The following is a 19,566-nucleotide window of genomic DNA, read 5'->3' on the forward strand; positions in this document are numbered from 1 at the left end:
ATTATATTATTTTTAATATTTTCCACATAAATATTTATTTTTATTATAAAGAAAATATTATTTAATGACAAATTATGAAATTATGAGTTTTGCTGCTATTTTATTCACTATTTATTTTTTAGAAAATGGCATTTTATATTTTTCGTGCTCTTATATTAAAATAAGAAAAGTCACATGACTTCCGTCCACTTTTATAAGTTTAGAGATCATATCAGGCTGAAGGGTAAGTTTATATCAGGCTGATAGGTATTTCATGTGTTGTACAGTAAGTTTTTTAAGAGTGTCACTTATCTATAAGATAGAGAGATTCGAGAACTCTGTCCTGCAGCTAATTAATATGTTAAAAAATTGTTTGTACGACAAATGAAATATTAGCTTCAGATTATTTATTGCTCCTAGTAGCAATTCATTGGCGATGCATTGATTAAACGTTAAGTATAGTTAGTCAATATTGTATCAATAATTGTGCATCGAAGATTGCGAATTGAACATTAGAATTCGACTAATCAGAATAATTTTTATTTTAATCCATTAAAGTATCCACAAATTTAGCTAAATGGAAATAATTTTGTTGAACCACATCAAAATAATTATGTAGGAAACTCAAGCATGATAAGTAATGCTGCAAAAGGTTTGACGTCCTACATAATCATTTTGATATTCGAACAAAATTATTTCCAAATCTGTATTTAGGTAAATTTTTAATAAAAATGTACTTTCTAAGCAGTAAAAATAATACTTGTAAAATAATACTTGTAAAATAATACGTGTAAAATAATACTTGTGTAATACTGTAAAATAATTATTACTGTCTATTATACATGTGTTCAGTGATTCACGCGATATCTGATAATAGTGTTAATCAATTTAAAACTGTTAATTAACTATTATTAAACCGTTCTCATGCAATTCTCAATTTTCAATGTGTAATCAGATGCTGCAAGCTTTACTCGAACTGTACATTCGTAGACATTTTAAGTAAATATATCCGATCTGAAATCAGTCTGTTCTGCAAAGATTGCTAAAAACTGAAGCGAATAAATTGCAAAAAGTTGCGCGTGAAGGAAATTTGCGAGTAATGCAGACGTTAGACGAAGGAGACAAGAAATGCAGTTCGAAGGATTGAAACGTTCCCTCTCGAACAATCGTGTAATACCTCGCAAAAATTTCTATTGTCCGCGCGTATATGATAATTCAAGTAGAACACACAGAAATCATGAAAATATAATAAGAAAATTATTATGACTTTATTTGTCACTTATAAGTTCACTTTTACTGTCCTACAATATCCTTATGACTTAGCCTCTTGTTCCATAACACACATTCTACAATAAGCCATTAGCAATAAATCAGAAGTCAGAAGCTAGAAATTGGCCAATCATAGTCAATTATTCTTGTTGTTCATTTGACTGTGATTGGTTGATTTTTAGCTTCTGACTTCTGATTTATTATCTGATGGCTTATTGTAGAATGATCATAACTCTCAACGACAGTAAGGATATCATTACACTAAGGAGTTTTTAGAAGCAATAACGTGACTTCAGATACGGTGAACGCTAAAATTATGTTATCCTTTCCTTAATTAGTTGTTAAGAAGAAGATAACTTGACCTTAACGTTCACCGTATCTGAATAAATGGTATTGCAAAAATTCCCTGTGCTGCGCAAATTCCATACATAGTAAAAAAACTACGCACAACGACAATGTTAACGACAATGTCAACACTGTCGTTAATGGGCTTTCTACAATAAGCTATTAGGGAGTTTTTGCAATAACGTGAATCCAGATACGTTGAACACTAAAGTTACGTTTCTTAATTAATTGTTAAAAAGAAGATGAACCTGACCTTAGCGTTCACCGCATCCGGATAAACGGAGTATTGCAAAAACTCCCTATTATTTAAGCTTTTAAGCTTAAACCGTAAGGAACTGATCGACTTCACCGTCAAATGTGAAGAGAATAACTGACTATGGGCATTTTCCAGCAGAGACAGTGTAACCCAATGAATCATTACATCTTTGTTGTTTGCCAATATTGAACAAAGACGAAATGATTCATTGTGTTATACATACAGTGTCCTTGCGGGAAAGCACCGTTTGTGTTCTACCTAGGACAGATCTGATAATACCGTACGCAAAGGATTAAATTAGAAAACGTGGTGCGCTCGCGAGATCTCTCGGATTCCTCCCGACTGTCTCGCGCGCGACAAACCTGCAATCGATGCATTTACATATCCTACTTAAATTATTTATCGTCGGCCTCGCAAGTGTCATAATTGTCGGTCCGAACCAGCGTTCGAATCGCTGTAAGAAACCCTCCGCGCCGCCGCGTTTCAAAATTGTCGATTCACACCGAACTTCACGCGAGTCGCGGAACTTCGTTCGCGAACGAGGAAAGAAAGCAAAGACAAGAAAAATAGAAAAAAAAAAGAGAGAAACGAATGCGGAGATATTTTCGCATCGCAGATATGATAACTGGAGGCGCATAGATTTGTCGCCGCCCCGCGGGATTGCGAAAGTTTAAGCGCACTCACCTCCCTGTCGTCGTTGCCGTCGCCGTCGCCGTCGTCGTCGTCGTCGTTGTCGTCGTGCGGCGTTTCGGTACACACGCGCGATCTCCCGCGCTGCGTGAATTCGCGCGACACTCCAGTGGCGGATCTCCGTTGCGTCAGACGACGAGGAAAACGCGTAAACACGCACGAAAGTAGGAAGAAGACAGGCACGCGCACAGAACCCGAAATGCGCTCCGCCTTTCGAACGCGCGCGCGGATCCGACGAGCGCGACGAACCGTCGAAGCGCCGTCCCGCAGATTGCCGCTTACCCGGCGGAGCGCGCGTTCTTTGCAACCTCCCTGCGAGAGACCGTGACACTCAAGATGGCGCCACTGTCCCCCCGTCTCGCAGTCACTCCTCAGGACGGTACACTGTAAAGCCCGATGTCCACCGAGAAATCGGTCCGAGATCTTGGGCAGAGAAAAAATTGACAAATCACAATTGAACAATTTGATCACATGACCATTGCGATTGATTAATTCTTTCTTCAGATCTCGGACCGATTTGTAGCATCGTGAACATAAGACTTTAGAAATGTTTCCTTTACATGTAAAGGAAACTCGTAATTACGAAATTAAAAGTAATAAATGATTTGACTGAAAATTAAATTACAGTAGTTACTTAAATGTAATGAACGTGTACATTAAATTTCATAAATTTTCATGAAAAATACATTAAATTTTATGTACATGTACACAAATATACTTTTTAGTTATACATTAAATTTAATGTAATATCTTGAAATGAAGTTCAAATTGTGTAACTTAAAAGTTAATGAAATTTAAGAATATTTCTAATAGTGTACAGAAGCAACTCCTTTGTGACTTTATTAAATAAAATTAGAGACTTAATTTCATCAATGTGTAAGATTAATTTTAATCTTGGTTTAATTTTCTCTTCCATCTTTTTTCTTAATTCAAAAAATTATAAAGAAATAAACAGTAATTTCAATGAAATTAAAGTTAATCTTATATTAGTGGAATTAGGTCTTAGTATTTACGATACTAGAAATCGCTCCGAGATATCGGACAGAGAAGAAATTAATAAATTGCGTTTGAATAATTGGGCCATTCAATCAACGGGAATTATACTCATATAATCATACACATCACATACAACCAAATATAATATAAATATTTAAAGGACGAAAACAGAAGCAAGATAATTTAACATAATTTAAGAATAAAAATTAAGCTATCTTATATATATAAGTTTGATATATTATAAATAAAGTAGGATAATGAAAGATAAAATTTATTTTTATTTATCTTTCAATTTAAAAAAAAATTTTAAGTTGAAGATATGCTCTTATTATGCTTATATTTTCTTTTTATTTTTTAAATTTTTTGCCTTTTTTTAATTCGTATTTATTGTTTCATAAATGTTTTATTTTTTAACGTTTTTCGGTGTGCAAATCCCGAAATTTAATTCAGAATCTCTTTCTTGCCCTTAAATATATTTTATTCTTTACAAGGAAAATTTTGATTTTTTAAATAAACGGATTTATAAACTAAATTTGAATTCTTTAATATAAGCGAGTAAAATCGAATACATACATACATACACATAAAAATGTTTTCAGCTATTTTTTTTTGTAATGTCAAAAATAGCGGTAATTCCTTTTTTCTATTCTCGCATATTTCTATATAATTTCTAAATAATTATGGTACACATTATGCAAATATATAGAAAGTGTTATGTAAATGATAATATTTAATTATACCTGATTAAATATCTACAGTGAAATACAGCAAAATATTTACAACACTTGTATTCTTAATAAAATTAAAAAAACATTTATATACAATGGAATAACGACGAAAATACTCTTCACGCTTGTAACACCGGCCTTTCATGTCTGCCTTCTAATGAGTCATTGACAAATGCATAACCAGTGCCACCCTGTAAAATAATAAAATGGGTATTGGGTATTACTCTTTGTATTATATTCTAATACTGTTTGTAAATTATTTACCCTTTGTAAGGGGATTATATCAGATGGTGTCAATTTGGAATTGTCTAAAGGATTAATCCAGTCCTTTTTTATCAATTTTTCCACACATTCCATTGTGACTACGTCACCCCTATAAATACAAAATGTTTAAACAAAACGACAAAATTATTATTCGCGATTCACGCAAGTTAGGAGATTATTCAATTCTCTTACGTTGTTTTTATCACGGCGCAAGGGACACTGTTGCCCAATACATCGTGCGTGATGGGACACATGTATCGCGCCTGTTTAACGATAAGCGATCTCTTATCATCTGGATCCTGGACCACTGTGAATTTTATCGGAATCAAATCCTTCATTTTCAATGGCTCTCCACTGACAGGACAATAAATAGTCTTGTCAGGTTTCTGTAAGGAGATTTCCTTTGCTCCTGGTGTCTTCGAGGGTATCCAGAAACTCGGTAGCATCTTGTCCTTGCCGTTCTTCATGTTAGAAACCGAATCTCCATCCGATGTACTGGAACTACCTGACACAATGGTTTTCTCACCTTTCAGAAAATTTTGTAGCTTTTTCAGCTCCTCGTTGGCTGTCTGTTCTTGCGATTGATCCTGTAATAATAAATACAGCATACATAGATATATCAACTATTTGAACAGTCTGATAATTTCGATGTTTAATAAAAAGTAATAAAAGAAACCATGTATCACACACTGTAAATATATGGCTTTTGATAGATTGAAATTTATCATTCATTATACAAAAGAAGGAATGTTTTCTATTTAATGACACAAGTTGATATAAACATTCTATCTTTCTTGCAGAGTTGGTAAAAAACATGTTTTTAAACATGCTTAATTGATGTTTTTAATATGTTTTTTATAATATTTTTTAAAACATATTTAAGAGAAAATATATTTTATTCTTAAAAAAAAAAATTAGTCTTTGTCAACCGTTTTCTTGGCATTCAATGCGCAATGGAGACAGAACACTTGTGTTAATTTGTCATTAAATAAAAAGCATCTAAATATGGAATATGCTATAACAGTACTAGAAAAAACGCTCTTGGAATGCAATCTGTACATTAGACTTAAAGCTCATCTATAATCTAACCTCTTCCTTTTGCTTCTGCTTCTGATATTCCTTCAGTTTCCTCGTGTATTCTTTTTTTTTAGTCAAGATATACTCCAATATCGCTTCTTTATCAAATAAATAGCCATCCTTCCTGCAACAATGGATTATTGATTGTGAACAAAATATGTAAATATACAGATATAAATCACATGTCCATTTCTATCAATGTACATTAACTCTAATGTTTATAACTAACAAAAAGTAAAAAGTATGTTAAGATATTATAGATTAAAATTAATAGACATGAACAAGTCATAATAGAGATCTTACAGATCAATAATACTGTCAATACCAACAAATACTGACAATATTATTCTAAGAAAATTTCAAAAATTTCCGAGTCTTAATAATAAATTTCATGGAACTCCTGATTTCTAGAGATAAAAAAGGGATCCCTGAAAATTTCAGGTTTTTCAAGTTTTTACAAATAATAAACGTCCTGTACAAAATTTGTGATATAAGATACTTACGTTATTACTGGGTTTCTACAGGGTTGTAGAGTCAGGCAACAACAGTCAAAATCTTTGACGGAGTCCTTTCCTACTCGTTGAGTGTTGGTGCCATAACCTGATGCCGCAGCGTCCTTTTTCTTTTCATGATACGTGTACACTGCACCAGCGGTGCAATTCCTCGCATGCCGCGTCATCGCGATCGAAAATTCACAAAATGATACTTCTCTTTAGAGAAAATATTACTCGTTCTCTTCAATCTTCGAATTAAGAGTTTGTTGGAGTTTTCCTTTGCTGATGGAATTCAATGTTTTCTCTCCTTGAGGTTATATGACACCTACCTACAAGAGCTCGTGCTATAGATTTTTATAACGAATATAAAAGACGAATATAGATTTTTACCACTAATATTAAGTAGAAGCGTTGTTAACATGTAAATGCAGAAACACGCGAAAAAAAGTGAGACTTTTTGACAAAAGACAAAATTATATACTTACTTAAACCGAAGAACAGCGAGCGATTCTCGAACAAAGACTGTTACGTTCTTCCGTAATCGGAACGACGACCAAGTGAGAAACTGATCTCTATTCTCTCGCAAGACTTTAAAGCTTTCTATCTTTTTACGTATTTTCCAAATAAATCGCAAATATCGACTGTGATAATAATTGAACACGACTATGGTACAGTATATAGTAGCGCAGTTAATGTCGGCCAAAATGAAGTGTGCATGCGTGAAATAAGTTACCTAGCGTTGCCACGGTTACCACCTAAACTTCTTTCTCTTTTCATCCTTTTTTTACTCTGTCAAAATTTCTCACAAAACTCACTAGATTTATTCGCATCGCAATCCAACGAATTGGTTGAAATGCTATTGTAGGAACATATTGGAGCATATTACAGCATGCGACACGAATAAACCTAATATTGCGATAAAATAATTTAAACTTTATGAAAATTAATAAAAATAAATTATAAATATATTAAAAAGTAAAGAAAAAAATATAGAAAAATTAGGAAAAATATTATAAATTAACTTAAAAATGTATATTTTTGTATAAAGAAATATTATGTAATTATATATCTATCAAAATATTATGAGAAAACTGATGTAAACAAAATTTATATACATATATCCAAAAAATCAGTTTAAAATACAATAAATAAAAATAAATCCTTCTTGCTCGATTTTCTATGTTTCTTTTTGTTCATTTTTTCACAAAAATTAGATTACCAATCTCTCGACATTTCTCACACATTTCACTAAATGGACAATACACTAATATTTCCCTCTAAATTTCTACTCTGAACTATGTGTGCTTGAAAGACAAATGTTTAAGTGGAACATTGAAATGTTTGTTTAAATAGAGAGAAAAAGAGGGAGAATAATAAAAAAAGTGATCATCTTTCTTTTTCCACCATAATGACGACCAAACGACCGTTAAGTAAACGTATTAGCACGTCTTGCGAGATGTTGAGTACATTTCGGATTGTTTAGACTAGACAATCACAAAAATTTTTGAACAGCAAAAATGTTGCGTTATGTTGAACGTAATCATGTTTTTGCAAAAAAGTAGTCAACGTTACTGGTTGAATAATAACTACTACATTATATATAGTGCTTATGAGCGCTTGCTGTCTAATGGCTCCTGTTAAAACATAGTAAGTCTGATAAGTAGCAATTCTTATTGAATATTAATTAATATTGTTTATATTGGTCCCATATTCACTGCTAGTACTGATTTACACAGATGACATATACTGTATATTTTCAGTATTAGCAATAAATATCGCAACACAAACAATGTTACCATTAAATACAGTAGTATTTAACAAGTTTCTAAACTATATCAATAAATTAATCAATATTCTGGTAATCTTATTGATTGAATAATTTGTTCACTTGTAAATAACTTGTATTTTTTTTTTTTTTTTTTAGACTGGTTAATATTCATAGTCGGTTAGAAGATGGTCTTAAAAGTCGAAGATCGGCCGCATCTTCAAACATTATAAACTGTTCTATAAAATCCGATTATGGATATCATCCAAATCTGGATTTTTAAGATATTTTTTTTTTTTTTAGATCACAGAAAGTTTTATATCAGATCTACTATGTTACAACACAGTTTAATATTGTATTATTTTGTATCTGAGCCTGTTAAACTATTGAATAAAGATTTTGATAATTAAACCATGTCCTATTCTAACTTACCAGATTAAGGACAGGAAACGCTTTCTTCACCAGTATCAGACTACCGTTCCTCTACCCCTAGAGGATTCAAAATGCTCATCTATATTCTATTCTTATATAGGAATCATACCAAAAACAAGTGCTTTCGGGAACTGAAGGATTATTCGCATTACTAATTTGATTTCCGAATTCGATGAAGACAGATTTGATAATAAATTCTATTTAAAGGCGAAGAATTAAAGTTATGCAATTTGCTAAAATTTTAACCAAAATATCATAAATCAATTAACATAGGCATAATATAACTTTGACAATTTATTTAAATAATCGCTTAAATACAAAGTGATAGACATCACGTAGCTGACAATTGAACTAAAGTTACATTTGCCAGCGCTACTTACATACCAAAATCACAGCATACACATAGGATACACAATCATTTCATCCTTCTTGTCATCAAACATATAAACAAGGATGAGATGATATAATGATATAAACGTTGCAAACGTGTGTAAGTGGAACATACTCCTAGGGCATATATAACAAAAAATAGGTGATAATTTTATTATTAAAATATTAATATACAATAAAATACACAGAATATATGATACACCATATTACAAGTTTTGTGGAAAATACTAAAAAGTACAATATTAAAGTAAGTACAATATTAACATTATAATAAAATATTTAACACATATATAGGCAAGATAGATACACTATACGAATCTGGATGCAATTGCTATTTATTTAGTATAATCTGCTCCTTTGCTGTGAGACTGTTCTTTCATTTTCGTTCAGTGTATGTATAGAAAATACACCTGTATTCTTGTACCTAGAGGTGCCATTGTCATCTATAAATATCAGATTGTTGCTATCAAACTTGGGAACTTTAGGGACCTGTTGTTGTTTTAATTCAATCAATATATCTTTTTTCTTTTTATCTTTTATAGCAACTAAAATTCTATCACCTGAATAATTCTTATAGCAATATTTAAATACATTTAAAGATTCCTATAAAATGATAATATCTTTATGTAGCCTTTCATTTATTGTCTCACCGATGTATTCCATCTTGTGCTTGTATATGTGTATGCAACGTGGTGATCTACCCTCCATCATAGCTTGCTCCGCTGTTATCCACTACTTAATCGATTCAATTTAATTATCTAACTCACAGAGGTTAAAATAGAAATGTTTACTGTTTGGAATACTTGACACCGCAAAAGACGACATTATCGTTTTAATTTCCCTTTAGAGTAATCGGAAACATCATATAATATAAAAAATTGCATAATGTATTTAATATTACAATAATATTTGTGGCAACATAACCTTCCTCTTAGAAGAAAGAAGATAAACGACGTTAGAAACGATAAGTTAAACGAATTCTTTTTTTCTTAGATATTTTTTTATGATAGTTACTATAGAATACAAGTTTTCTCGTTGACAATTAAATCTAAAATCAATTTGGAGTATTTAATCGCGATAACTCTCCAGAGATAACAGAAAGCACAACAATTTCTATATAACCTCAACATTGCTTAGGATTATCCTAATAAATCGATGGCTTCTTGCACCGGATTGGCCGACGATTCAACCAATCGCGTTCATGGCTTTCCCGCTTCGACGCATTGGATTGGCCGAAAAAAACGACAGCCATTGAATTTCTCTCGTTTTGTTATGAAGTCTGTTCGTATTAGGCCTGTTCTTTTTGGCTGAACTTTTGCATCAGAAGAGGAAGAAAGATGCACTGGTGCAAAAGTTCCACAATGTTTCTCTTTCTTCAATGCCCGAATATATATTTAAGGGCTAGTTGTTCCACCTTTTGATAAATTTTATCTGTTGGGTAAGAAGCAAGATTACCCAATCACAAGCGCGGATTACCAGATTTATCTGACAGGTATAATTGATCAAAAAGTAGAACAACCGGTCCTAAGGTTCCTTTTAAGTGCATACAATTTTACGGATTTCAAGCAACACGAACAGATTTAACAATTTTAATGAAATAGGTTAGGAAACTTTAATATGGGCATCCCCACTCACACTTCCCATGCTTTTAGAAAACGCAAGTAATGTTTCCTTCTAGAATTTTGTAGAATTCCATAGAATGTGATGACAAAATCGAGAAAAAAAACAATCTGTAGCTTGCGTCATATCTATCGCAGGTACTATAATATTATATTATTTCTTGTTTTGAAATCATTATTTTCGAACAGATTAAAATTATTTAGTGTAGCTTCGCTCCGATTTTAATATTTTTTCTAAAAAATATTTTCTTTAGATTATTCATAAATCTGTGGAATGTGACGAAAAATAATGGACAAACATCTTTAATTTGTATCATATTACAGATGCAGTTGTGCTATTTCTTTATAGAGATGTGAACTGTTATTTTTAGCGTTACTTTCTATAATAATGCTTTTATGATGTTGCAATTTTGTATGACGGTAACGATAACTAAGATTAAGAATATCACTTTTAAAAAAATAACTTGTCACCTTTATGTTTATATAACGTAGAAAAATAATAATGTAGTCATTTCATTTTTAAAAATTTGCGTTTTAGATTCCAAAATTCTGTAGAATGTGATGAAAAATCATGTCTTTTTGCATCCATTCTTGATATGATTCATTCTAATGAACTGTCATTTTTAAATAAGTATTATATGCTTTCTACAATAATAAGCCATTACTTGAACTTCAAGTCTTAAACCATAAAAAATTTATCAGTCATAACTAAAATGTATCAATAAAAAATTTACCAATTATGACTATTCTTTTCACATTCGACTGTAATTAATTTCTTATTGTTTTTTTCTCAAGATTAAGCTTAAGTAATGACTTATTAGAAAATCCATTAAGAATCGTCAATCTGCTTGAAAAATAAGCAAATAATGCTTGTTTTAAACAACTATTTAAGGCTCCATGAAATGTGATGGAAAAAGACTGAATAAGTTTTAATTTATATCATAAAAATCATTTTGCAGATTATACTATTTCTCGTTTTAATCCAGATTTTAGAAAATCATTTTCAAAAGAAACTGTTTATAATACATTGTTATCTTTGTTCTTAGAAATTTATAAATAAAAACAACTATTATATAAAACGTGAAAGATATAAAACAGAAAAAGATTAAACAAGCATCTTCAACTTACGTTTATCGTCACAAACGAGATTAGATAAAATAAAATTAAATTAAATATAATAAAAAAAACGTGTGATTCCTTTCGTAAAACCTTAGCAGTTTTTGTAGACTGCAACTCTTTATTACAAATGTCACTCTTTATACAAGTAGAAAAAAATGTATGTTCCTATTTACAGTTCAAGTCAGTTCAAGTATCAGCGGACACAATAAGGTGGCAATTCCTTAGACGAGAAAAATGGGCGCGAATTATAACACGATTAAAAAAACACCACTGTCACGTATCATTCAATATTCATTGATAGAAGGAACTGGAAACGAATCGGGAATCCTTATGAACAATTCATTTTTTCCCCCTATCACCTTTTGCCTCGCTCCCATCAGACGAATCGTCATCGTCGTGCCGCTTGTGCTTCTTGTGTTTCTTGCTTTTCGAGTTCTTCTTCCTCTTCTTTCCCTTCTTGTGCTTCTTGTCTTCCTCGCTGGACGATGACGAGGACGAGGACGACGACGAGGACTCGCTGTCCGAGCTCTCGCGTTTTTTCTTATGCTTCTTCCTAGCTTTCTTTTCCCGCCGTTTTTTCTTCGCCACCTGCAGCTTCTTCCGCAACTCGCGCTCCCGCAGCTCCGTCAACGGGGTGACGTAATTCTCGTCGCTGTCCGAACTCGTGCTACTCACGTCCAGCACGATCTCCTTGTTGGGGTCGATCTTGATGAAATTGCGACACTGATAGGTTAAGTGCCCGGCGTAGCCGCATTTCTTGCAGGCTGGTCTCACCTGCTCCTTGCTCTGCGGAATCAGCCGTGACAGAACGCCGGGATCCATGATTCCTTGAAGAAGACGGAGCACGGATGAGTCACAGACGGACGATTTCGCGGCGAATTTCAATCAGTCGGTTTTAACCTTAACCTTCCCTTCGATTGCAAGCATATCGAGAAAGTGACACCAACCGCCGAATCACGTTGGAGCTGAATTATTGTGACGATTACTCCGAGTAATAAAAATCTAAAAGGATATCTCTTCAGTTGAAAAGGAAATTTCTAGAGACGAAATCGCGAAAGCGACGAATAACGATTTATTTTGAAAATATTCTTATTATTTTGGATGTTAATTATCGCTAATTATCGTTGCAATGCTGATACAAGCTGCAAGTTGCAACTAGAATGATTTGTGCTTGGAGTTGTCTTTTAATATCCGTGTTATCTACCAATGTAGATTAACTTATCTTTCTTTAATAGAATTGGAAAAGGATGAGTTATTGAAAATTTATAAATAAATATATCGTTGAGAATTATCAATAAAAATTATATTCTAGAAATTTCATTTTCTGAAGTGTTTTTACGTTTAGCGTATAAAAAAAATGATTAAAAAAAATAATTATATCCCTCACTTTGCCCACGAATCATCTTTTTTAAAAAGTGTACTCTTTTCTTTTTATATCTTACCTTTTTATCGCCCGAAATAAAAATTGACGAATTTCGGAAGAAAAACACGTACAGAAAAATGATGTATAAATAAATCAAGCAAACCCTCTAATAACTGTATCTCATTGCTATAACAATCGAATTTGTAATGAATGAAAAGGCGTCATTCTGACATCAAAGTGACAATAATAAATAACGTCAGTTTTGCAGGGAAGAGATAAAAAGCAAGAATTCAAGAAATAGGAAACAAAGAGCCTCATGAGCATCATTTGTCTTTATTTAAACATCGTTTCGACGAACAACGAGGACAAAACGATTTTCGAACATTGCAGACGTGAATCGGACCTCTATTAAGGCCACTTTAATCACCCACATTTACGGAAAAAATTTTCAAGAACAGTTCCAAGAAATCGGAGAAAACCGAACGAACCAAAGACATTCCCACGTTTACGTATAAACATTTAACGCCCCTAAAATCATCCTCGGCGCATCGAGAAAAAGGGCTAGACGCTCCAAAAAATGTGGTCGATCGCATCGTACGCGATGCACACATACACGAACGTACACATGGACGTCGGACGCGCGCGTCCGCCCCACCTCTTTCCGAAGAGCGCGGGAGCTATCGCGATGGTTCTAGATCTTTAGAAAATGTCATCACTTCCGGCGAATCACGCGAGTCACGCGAGCGAGGCGACCAGCCAAACCCGAGCGGACGTTTCTCGCTCGGAAAATCGTTCGCGTCAATTTCTCCGACAATTTTTCCGACCCACGTGATTCGTGACGGTGGACGAGATTTCCCGCTCGATCCCGCTCGCGTAACGCTCGCTTGATAGAAGGTTCTAGAAGCCGGGCGAACTTCCGTCATCGGCGCCTTCTAGAATATTCGTGTTCGACGTGCTCGTTTAAAAGCGACGCCGCGCGCCGCGAGCGAGTCATTCGTTACCCAGTTCTCGCGTTAGACGGGTGATAGCTGTTTGGTAATTTATTCTTTGCGTATCGTGTGCCCCAATTCGGACTGACAATCTCTAACGATTGCTCGCAATACTTGCGTTTGGCGTTTTCCCGTTTGAATTGATTTTGTGGAAAAATGCCTGAGGACGTGAGCATGACGGACGCCGGCGAGGTGGAGACCTTCGCTTTCCAGGCTGAGATCGCTCAGTTGATGAGCTTGATCATCAACACTTTTTACTCGAACAAGGAGATTTTCATCCGAGAATTGATCTCCAACTCGTCTGATGTAAGTATCTTAGGTTATCGTTAATTAATCTCGTTAACTTTCGTATAGCCACGTTCGGAAACTTCATCCAGAGCGTTCAGGAGCAACAAAAGAATAATTCGTGATTGAAAAATTTATAATTTTTTTAAAATTCTTTTTTACGTGGATATAAAATAATTTAAAGTTGGAAAAACGAGATTTGAGCAACGATTTTCTTTTTCGGGATGTATTTTATATATGAAAATACACAAAGGTACAAAAATATAGGAAAATTAGAGGCGTTACACGAAACATTTACTTCATTTTATCCTTGAATTTGTTACTTTTAGCGAAACGGTTTGTCTTTTCTATTTTTTTTCTTCAATATGGAGGAAAAAACGGGAAGATAATCTCTGCAAGAGAGGGAGAAAGAGAGAGAGAGAGAGAGAGAGAGAGAGAAATTTAGATATAGAAACCAAGTCTAAGAATAAAATGAGGAATATTTTGTATAATTCTTTCAATTTTTTTACATTTTAATATTAAAAAATTTTGTACGTATTTGTTTTTGTCTAAAAGAATATTATCAATTTTTATTTAATCATTGAAGAAAGAGAACAATGGAAATTGAGATATGTTAAAGTCAAGAATACTCTAATTACATTTAAAAAATTCGTGCGAGTAATGGGGGTTAAAAAAAATTTAGCGATATTGTAAATTGGGTCGATCTCATTTGAGATAACCTTTAAATATTTTTTTAGATTTAAAATTTTTAGAAACAATTGAGTGATGGCGCGATTAAATCTTTTATGAATTTTTTTTAGGCATTGGATAAAATTCGATATGAATCTCTCACGGATCCATCCAAGTTGGATACTTGCAAGGAATTATTTATTAAGATCGTACCGAACAAGAACGACCGTACTCTGACGATCCTTGATTCGTAAGTATTGATTTTTTTTTTTATAGAAATAAGCCTCCAATTAAAACTTGTGCCATTCATCTTTTTCTCTCTGAAAGTTGAAAGAAAAAAATGAACGATGCAAGAAGTGCATTAATTTAATTCTTGTTTCCACCAATGTTAAATTTTCATCTTTGTTCAACTTACTCTTTATCTTTTTCTAATTCTTAGTAGTAAAGAAAGATAAGAAGTGAGTTAAATCGAGATTAAAGTTAATTTACATTGGTGAAAAGAGACATAAAAAGAACAGATCTAATATATACATGCGATTTAAAGACAACTATATATATTAATATATAACAGTTGTCTTTAAATTGAATTTTCTTTATTTTACAGTGGTATTGGCATGACCAAAGCCGATCTTGTAAATAACCTGGGTACTATTGCCAAATCTGGTACAAAGGCGTTCATGGAAGCTCTACAAGCAGGTGCTGACATCTCCATGATTGGACAGTTCGGTGTAGGTTTCTACTCGGCGTACCTTGTGGCCGACAAAGTCATCGTAATCTCCAAACACAATGACGACGAACAATATCTGTGGGAATCTTCCGCTGGTGGTTCCTTCACGGTTCGTCCCGACAATGGTGAACCGATCGGACGGGGCACCAAGATCATTCTTCACATTAAGGAGGATCAAACAGAATATCTAGAGGAGTCTAAAATTAAAGAAATCGTCAAGAAGCATTCGCAGTTCATTGGCTATCCTATCAAGCTCGTCGTCGAGAAGGAACGTGACAAGGAACTGAGCGAGGACGAGGAGGAAGAGGAAGAGAAAAAGGAAGAAGAGAAGGCAGAGGATGACAAACCCAAGATCGAAGATGTCGGCGAGGACGAGGAGGAGGATAAGCCTAAGGAAGAGAAGAAAAAAAAGAAGAAAACTATCAAGGAAAAATACACTGAAGATGAGGAGTTGAACAAGACAAAACCGATTTGGACGAGAAATCCGGACGACATCACGCAGGAAGAGTATGGCGAGTTCTACAAGAGCTTGACTAATGATTGGGAAGACCACTTGGCTGTGAAACACTTCTCCGTGGAAGGACAGTTGGAATTCAGAGCGCTGCTGTTCATTCCGCGTCGTGCGCCCTTCGACCTGTTTGAGAATAAGAAGAGAAAGAACAATATTAAATTGTACGTACGTCGTGTCTTCATCATGGACAACTGCGAAGATCTGATTCCGGAATATCTAAACTTTATCAAGGGCGTCGTAGACAGCGAGGATCTGCCTCTTAACATTTCTCGTGAGATGCTACAACAGAACAAGATTCTGAAGGTCATTAGGAAGAATCTTGTCAAGAAGTGCTTGGAGCTCTTCGAGGAATTGTCGGAAGACAAGGAGAACTACAAGAAGTGCTACGAGCAATTCAGCAAGAATCTGAAATTGGGTATTCATGAGGACAGTCAGAACAGGAAGAAGCTCTCAGAGTTGCTCCGCTATCACACTTCTGCGTCCGGCGATGAGATGTGTTCACTTAAAGATTACGTTGGTAGAATGAAGGAGAACCAGAAGCACGTCTACTACATCACTGGCGAGAGCAGGGAACAGGTAGCCAACAGCTCATTCGTAGAACGCGTGAAGAAGCGTGGGTTCGAGGTCGTGTACATGACTGAACCCATTGACGAGTACGTCGTCCAACAACTGAAAGAATTCGACGGAAAGCAGCTGGTATCCGTTACGAAGGAGGGCTTAGAACTTCCGGAAGACGATGATGAGAAGAAGAAGCGCGAGGAGGACAAGGCAAAGTTCGAGAGCCTCTGTAAAGTCATGAAAGACATCTTAGATAAGAAGGTGGAGAAAGTTGTAGTATCCAACAGATTGGTTGACTCTCCTTGCTGTATCGTCACATCGCAGTATGGTTGGACGGCGAACATGGAGAGAATCATGAAGGCGCAAGCACTTCGAGACACATCCACCATGGGATACATGGCCGCGAAGAAGCACCTCGAGATCAATCCCGATCATCCTATCATGGAGAACTTGAGACAAAAGGCTGAGGCGGACAAGCACGATAAGTCGGTGAAAGATCTAGTCATGCTGCTCTTTGAGACTGCACTCTTGTCATCCGGTTTTGCCCTCGAAGACCCGCAGGTGCATGCTTCCAGAATATATAGGATGATCAAGTTAGGTCTGGGTTTTGACGACGAGGAGACGTCGAATGCAGAGGACGAGAAGATGGACATGGAAGTGCCCACGTTGGAGGGTGAAGCGTCAGAGGAAGCGTCAAGAATGGAAGAAGTAGATTAAATTGCGAATTAAATTTACGATAAGACTTTCGAATGTCTCGAATCCAAAGACTTTCTTAGATCCGTGAAAAGAGAGACGATTTTCTTTTTTTTTTTTAATGTTCGAGCGGCTCTTATAAGGTTTTCTCATTTCAGTGCCGACAGAATTAGGCGTTACATTCTGTGCTGATCGGTGTATCGATTTTACAGAAATCCTTTAATTTAGCATACGTGTCTTACACACAATTCAACAAGCTTACCATTTGATTTCATCGAAACGTTCATTCTTTTATAATTTACGTGTCGTGCTTTGTCATTCATCTCGCATTAACATTTTTTTTATACTCTTGCGTGTTTTCACTTACATCATTCCATCAGATACCTTAAATTAATTGTAGAATAAAGGTAAAATTATACGCAATAAAATAAAAGAAATCGCATTTAATCGATCTCAAAGTATTTTTACCCATATATTCCTAATCTCAAGAAATTATAATTTACTATTCTGTAATAATCTCGGAAAAAATACTTTAAACAATGTTTGATAAAAATAATGAAATTTGTAATCACTTTAATTCATTTTAATTCATCTAAGCTTTTTATACTAATACAATTTTAAAAAAGTAGTATATATGCGAGTATTAATCATTTGCTGGTCTTCAATGTTATTTTTTGCATGGATTATTCTCAAAGGAAATATTAAATTTTGATACATAAATTTAATAAATTTAGTGATGAATTTAAAATATTAATCTTTTCAATTTAAACGATTACTATTATCCTATGACTAAATTACTACTTTCGTTAATTGAATTTAACATAGAAATTAATGATAGAAAGAACACTTTAAATAATTGATAAAAGCAAATATAAATTATATCTTTAGTTCATTTTTTTAAAATTATTTTCGTTAATTAAACTAATACACACAAATTAATGATATGTAACATGATGTAGAAGAACACTTTACACAAATAATATTTGATAAAATTAAGTAATTAAATTATATTTTCAATTTATTTTTTAAAATTAAATTTTTTATATTATAGAATATTAAAAAATTACAAATATCTGAATATCAATCATCTATTAATATTATTTAAATTCACGTATATGAGATATTTCTGAAGTAAACATATTAAATTCTAATAAATTCATAGCGATAAATTGGAATCGATTATATTTTCTCAATGAAAACATCACGTCGATTCAGAACTATTCACATTAATTAAGTCTAAGTCAGAAAGTCAATGATATTAATTACATTAACATCCGAATGCTAACAACTATATCTATGCTATTTCGTAAATGAGTTGGGTGTGTAATGAATCTAAATTCTAAGAAATAAAGCAAAAACCGTACAATAAAGTCTATATTCATCGGAGGATATTTAAAATTTAACAAATAAATTATTTTATCTATTTTGTAGAGTATGTGTTAATATTTAGACGATTAGCGCGCGGCTTTGGGATTTTTGATGCCGAAGGGTGGGAGGGTGGCAGGTCACATTTATTCGCAGTCACCCCGCAATCATTCCATTCCCGAGGCTCGTACAGGCAGTATCCATGTCGCTCTTCTTCACATTTTTTAAAAAATATTCTAGACAGCACAAAATACTAAAAGATAAAAAAAGGTCCTTTTTAATTGTCTTTTCGACAAAGCGAAAAGATGTCTAAAAGATAACGAAAAGACATCGTTTTTAGATCACCTTTTCAGCAAGACGAAAAGATGTTTATAGATTTCTATATTGTTCGTTTTATTCTTTCGAGAGCTGTATCGTAATTAACAATGAATATCAGATATCGTATGACGGATGTCATACGTAGTATAAATCCTATATTTAAAGTATAGTATTTCGTTAAAGTATAGTATTTCTATAGTGTACACAGTAGTAATAGTGGTAGTGAATTTTAGCACACAGTCGGTGTATGTTACATACATCACATGTATGTACATTGAACTTTCGCCGAAGATATATTTTTCAATTTTTTAGGAAATACACATACATCATTACTTCTATAATACTACTATAAATTCCGAGTACGATGTATTTCAATTCTAATTTTTCTCCCGTTCGAGCTGAGTGAGCAAGATTCAGTATTGGTGCTGACATTGTAAGGATACAAGTCACGTGCACCAATCACGCGGAATCCCGAATGTCCAGGCTCTCTTCTTCTAGGAATTCTAGGGTAATACAAAATACACGGAAGACGATCAGGGTATCATGAGATGCGTTCGGCAATATAAATTTGAGATGCAAGCTAGCAGATGGCTAAACTGTCCTTTAAGGTTAGATTTAAAAAAAACGAAATTGTTAATTTTTATGAATTTTCATGATTAATGGGT

The 19,566-nt window shown here is 33.8% G+C and overlaps 3 protein-coding genes across 3 annotated transcripts; 1 reads left to right on the plus strand and 2 right to left on the minus strand.

Annotated features, from left to right (window-relative positions):
• Window positions 1-4,272: 4,272 nt before the first annotated feature.
• On the minus strand, window positions 4,273-6,748 carry LOC108754469 (nitric oxide synthase-interacting protein homolog). Its single transcript, XM_018496752.1, has 6 exons — window positions 6,584-6,748; window positions 6,108-6,427; window positions 5,617-5,728; window positions 4,720-5,114; window positions 4,528-4,636; window positions 4,273-4,454 (listed from the first exon to the last, which is right to left on the minus strand). The coding sequence occupies exons 2-6, from the start codon at window positions 6,281-6,283 to the stop codon at window positions 4,383-4,385; spliced, it is 864 nt and encodes a 287-aa protein (XP_018352254.1). The 5' UTR covers window positions 6,284-6,427; window positions 6,584-6,748; the 3' UTR covers window positions 4,273-4,382.
• A 4,749-nt stretch (window positions 6,749-11,497) lies between these two features.
• LOC108754471 (protein SREK1IP1-like) lies at window positions 11,498-12,566 on the minus strand. The gene has a single exon (XM_018496754.1). It carries the CDS (start codon window positions 12,243-12,245, stop codon window positions 11,763-11,765), a length of 483 nt encoding a protein of 160 aa, XP_018352256.1. The 5' UTR covers window positions 12,246-12,566; the 3' UTR covers window positions 11,498-11,762.
• Window positions 12,567-13,764: 1,198 nt separating this feature from the next.
• On the plus strand, window positions 13,765-17,381 carry LOC108754467 (heat shock protein 83). Its single transcript, XM_018496748.1, has 3 exons — window positions 13,765-14,081; window positions 14,861-14,979; window positions 15,334-17,381. Exons 1-3 carry the CDS (start codon window positions 13,932-13,934, stop codon window positions 17,240-17,242), a joined length of 2,178 nt encoding a protein of 725 aa, XP_018352250.1. The 5' UTR covers window positions 13,765-13,931; the 3' UTR covers window positions 17,243-17,381.
• Window positions 17,382-19,566: the final 2,185 nt, after the last annotated feature.

Source organism: Trachymyrmex septentrionalis, unplaced genomic scaffold, assembly GCF_001594115.1.
Source record: "Trachymyrmex septentrionalis isolate Tsep2-gDNA-1 unplaced genomic scaffold, Tsep1.0 scaffold8, whole genome shotgun sequence".
Lineage (NCBI taxonomy): Eukaryota > Metazoa > Arthropoda > Insecta > Hymenoptera > Formicidae > Trachymyrmex > Trachymyrmex septentrionalis.

Bases quoted from the DNA above. Each gene is read 5' to 3' on its own strand.
- LOC108754469 (XM_018496752.1), bottom strand. From the start codon at position 6,283: ATGACGCGGCATGCGAGGAATTGCACCGCTGGTGCAGTGTACACGTAT. The intron at 5,115-5,616 runs GTTAGATTATAG...TTATTATTACAG, and splicing joins AGCAGAAGCAAAAGGAAGAG to GATCAATCGCAAGAACAGAC. The intron at 4,637-4,719 runs GTAAGAGAATTG...TTGTATTTATAG, and splicing joins TGCGCCGTGATAAAAACAAC to GGGTGACGTAGTCACAATGG.
- LOC108754471 (XM_018496754.1), bottom strand. From the start codon at position 12,245: ATGGATCCCGGCGTTCTGTCACGGCTGATTCCGCAGAGCAAGGAGCAG.
- LOC108754467 (XM_018496748.1), top strand. From the start codon at position 13,932: ATGCCTGAGGACGTGAGCATGACGGACGCCGGCGAGGTGGAGACCTTC. The intron at 14,082-14,860 runs GTAAGTATCTTA...AATTTTTTTTAG, and splicing joins TGATCTCCAACTCGTCTGAT to GCATTGGATAAAATTCGATA. The intron at 14,980-15,333 runs GTAAGTATTGAT...TTTATTTTACAG, and splicing joins ACTCTGACGATCCTTGATTC to TGGTATTGGCATGACCAAAG.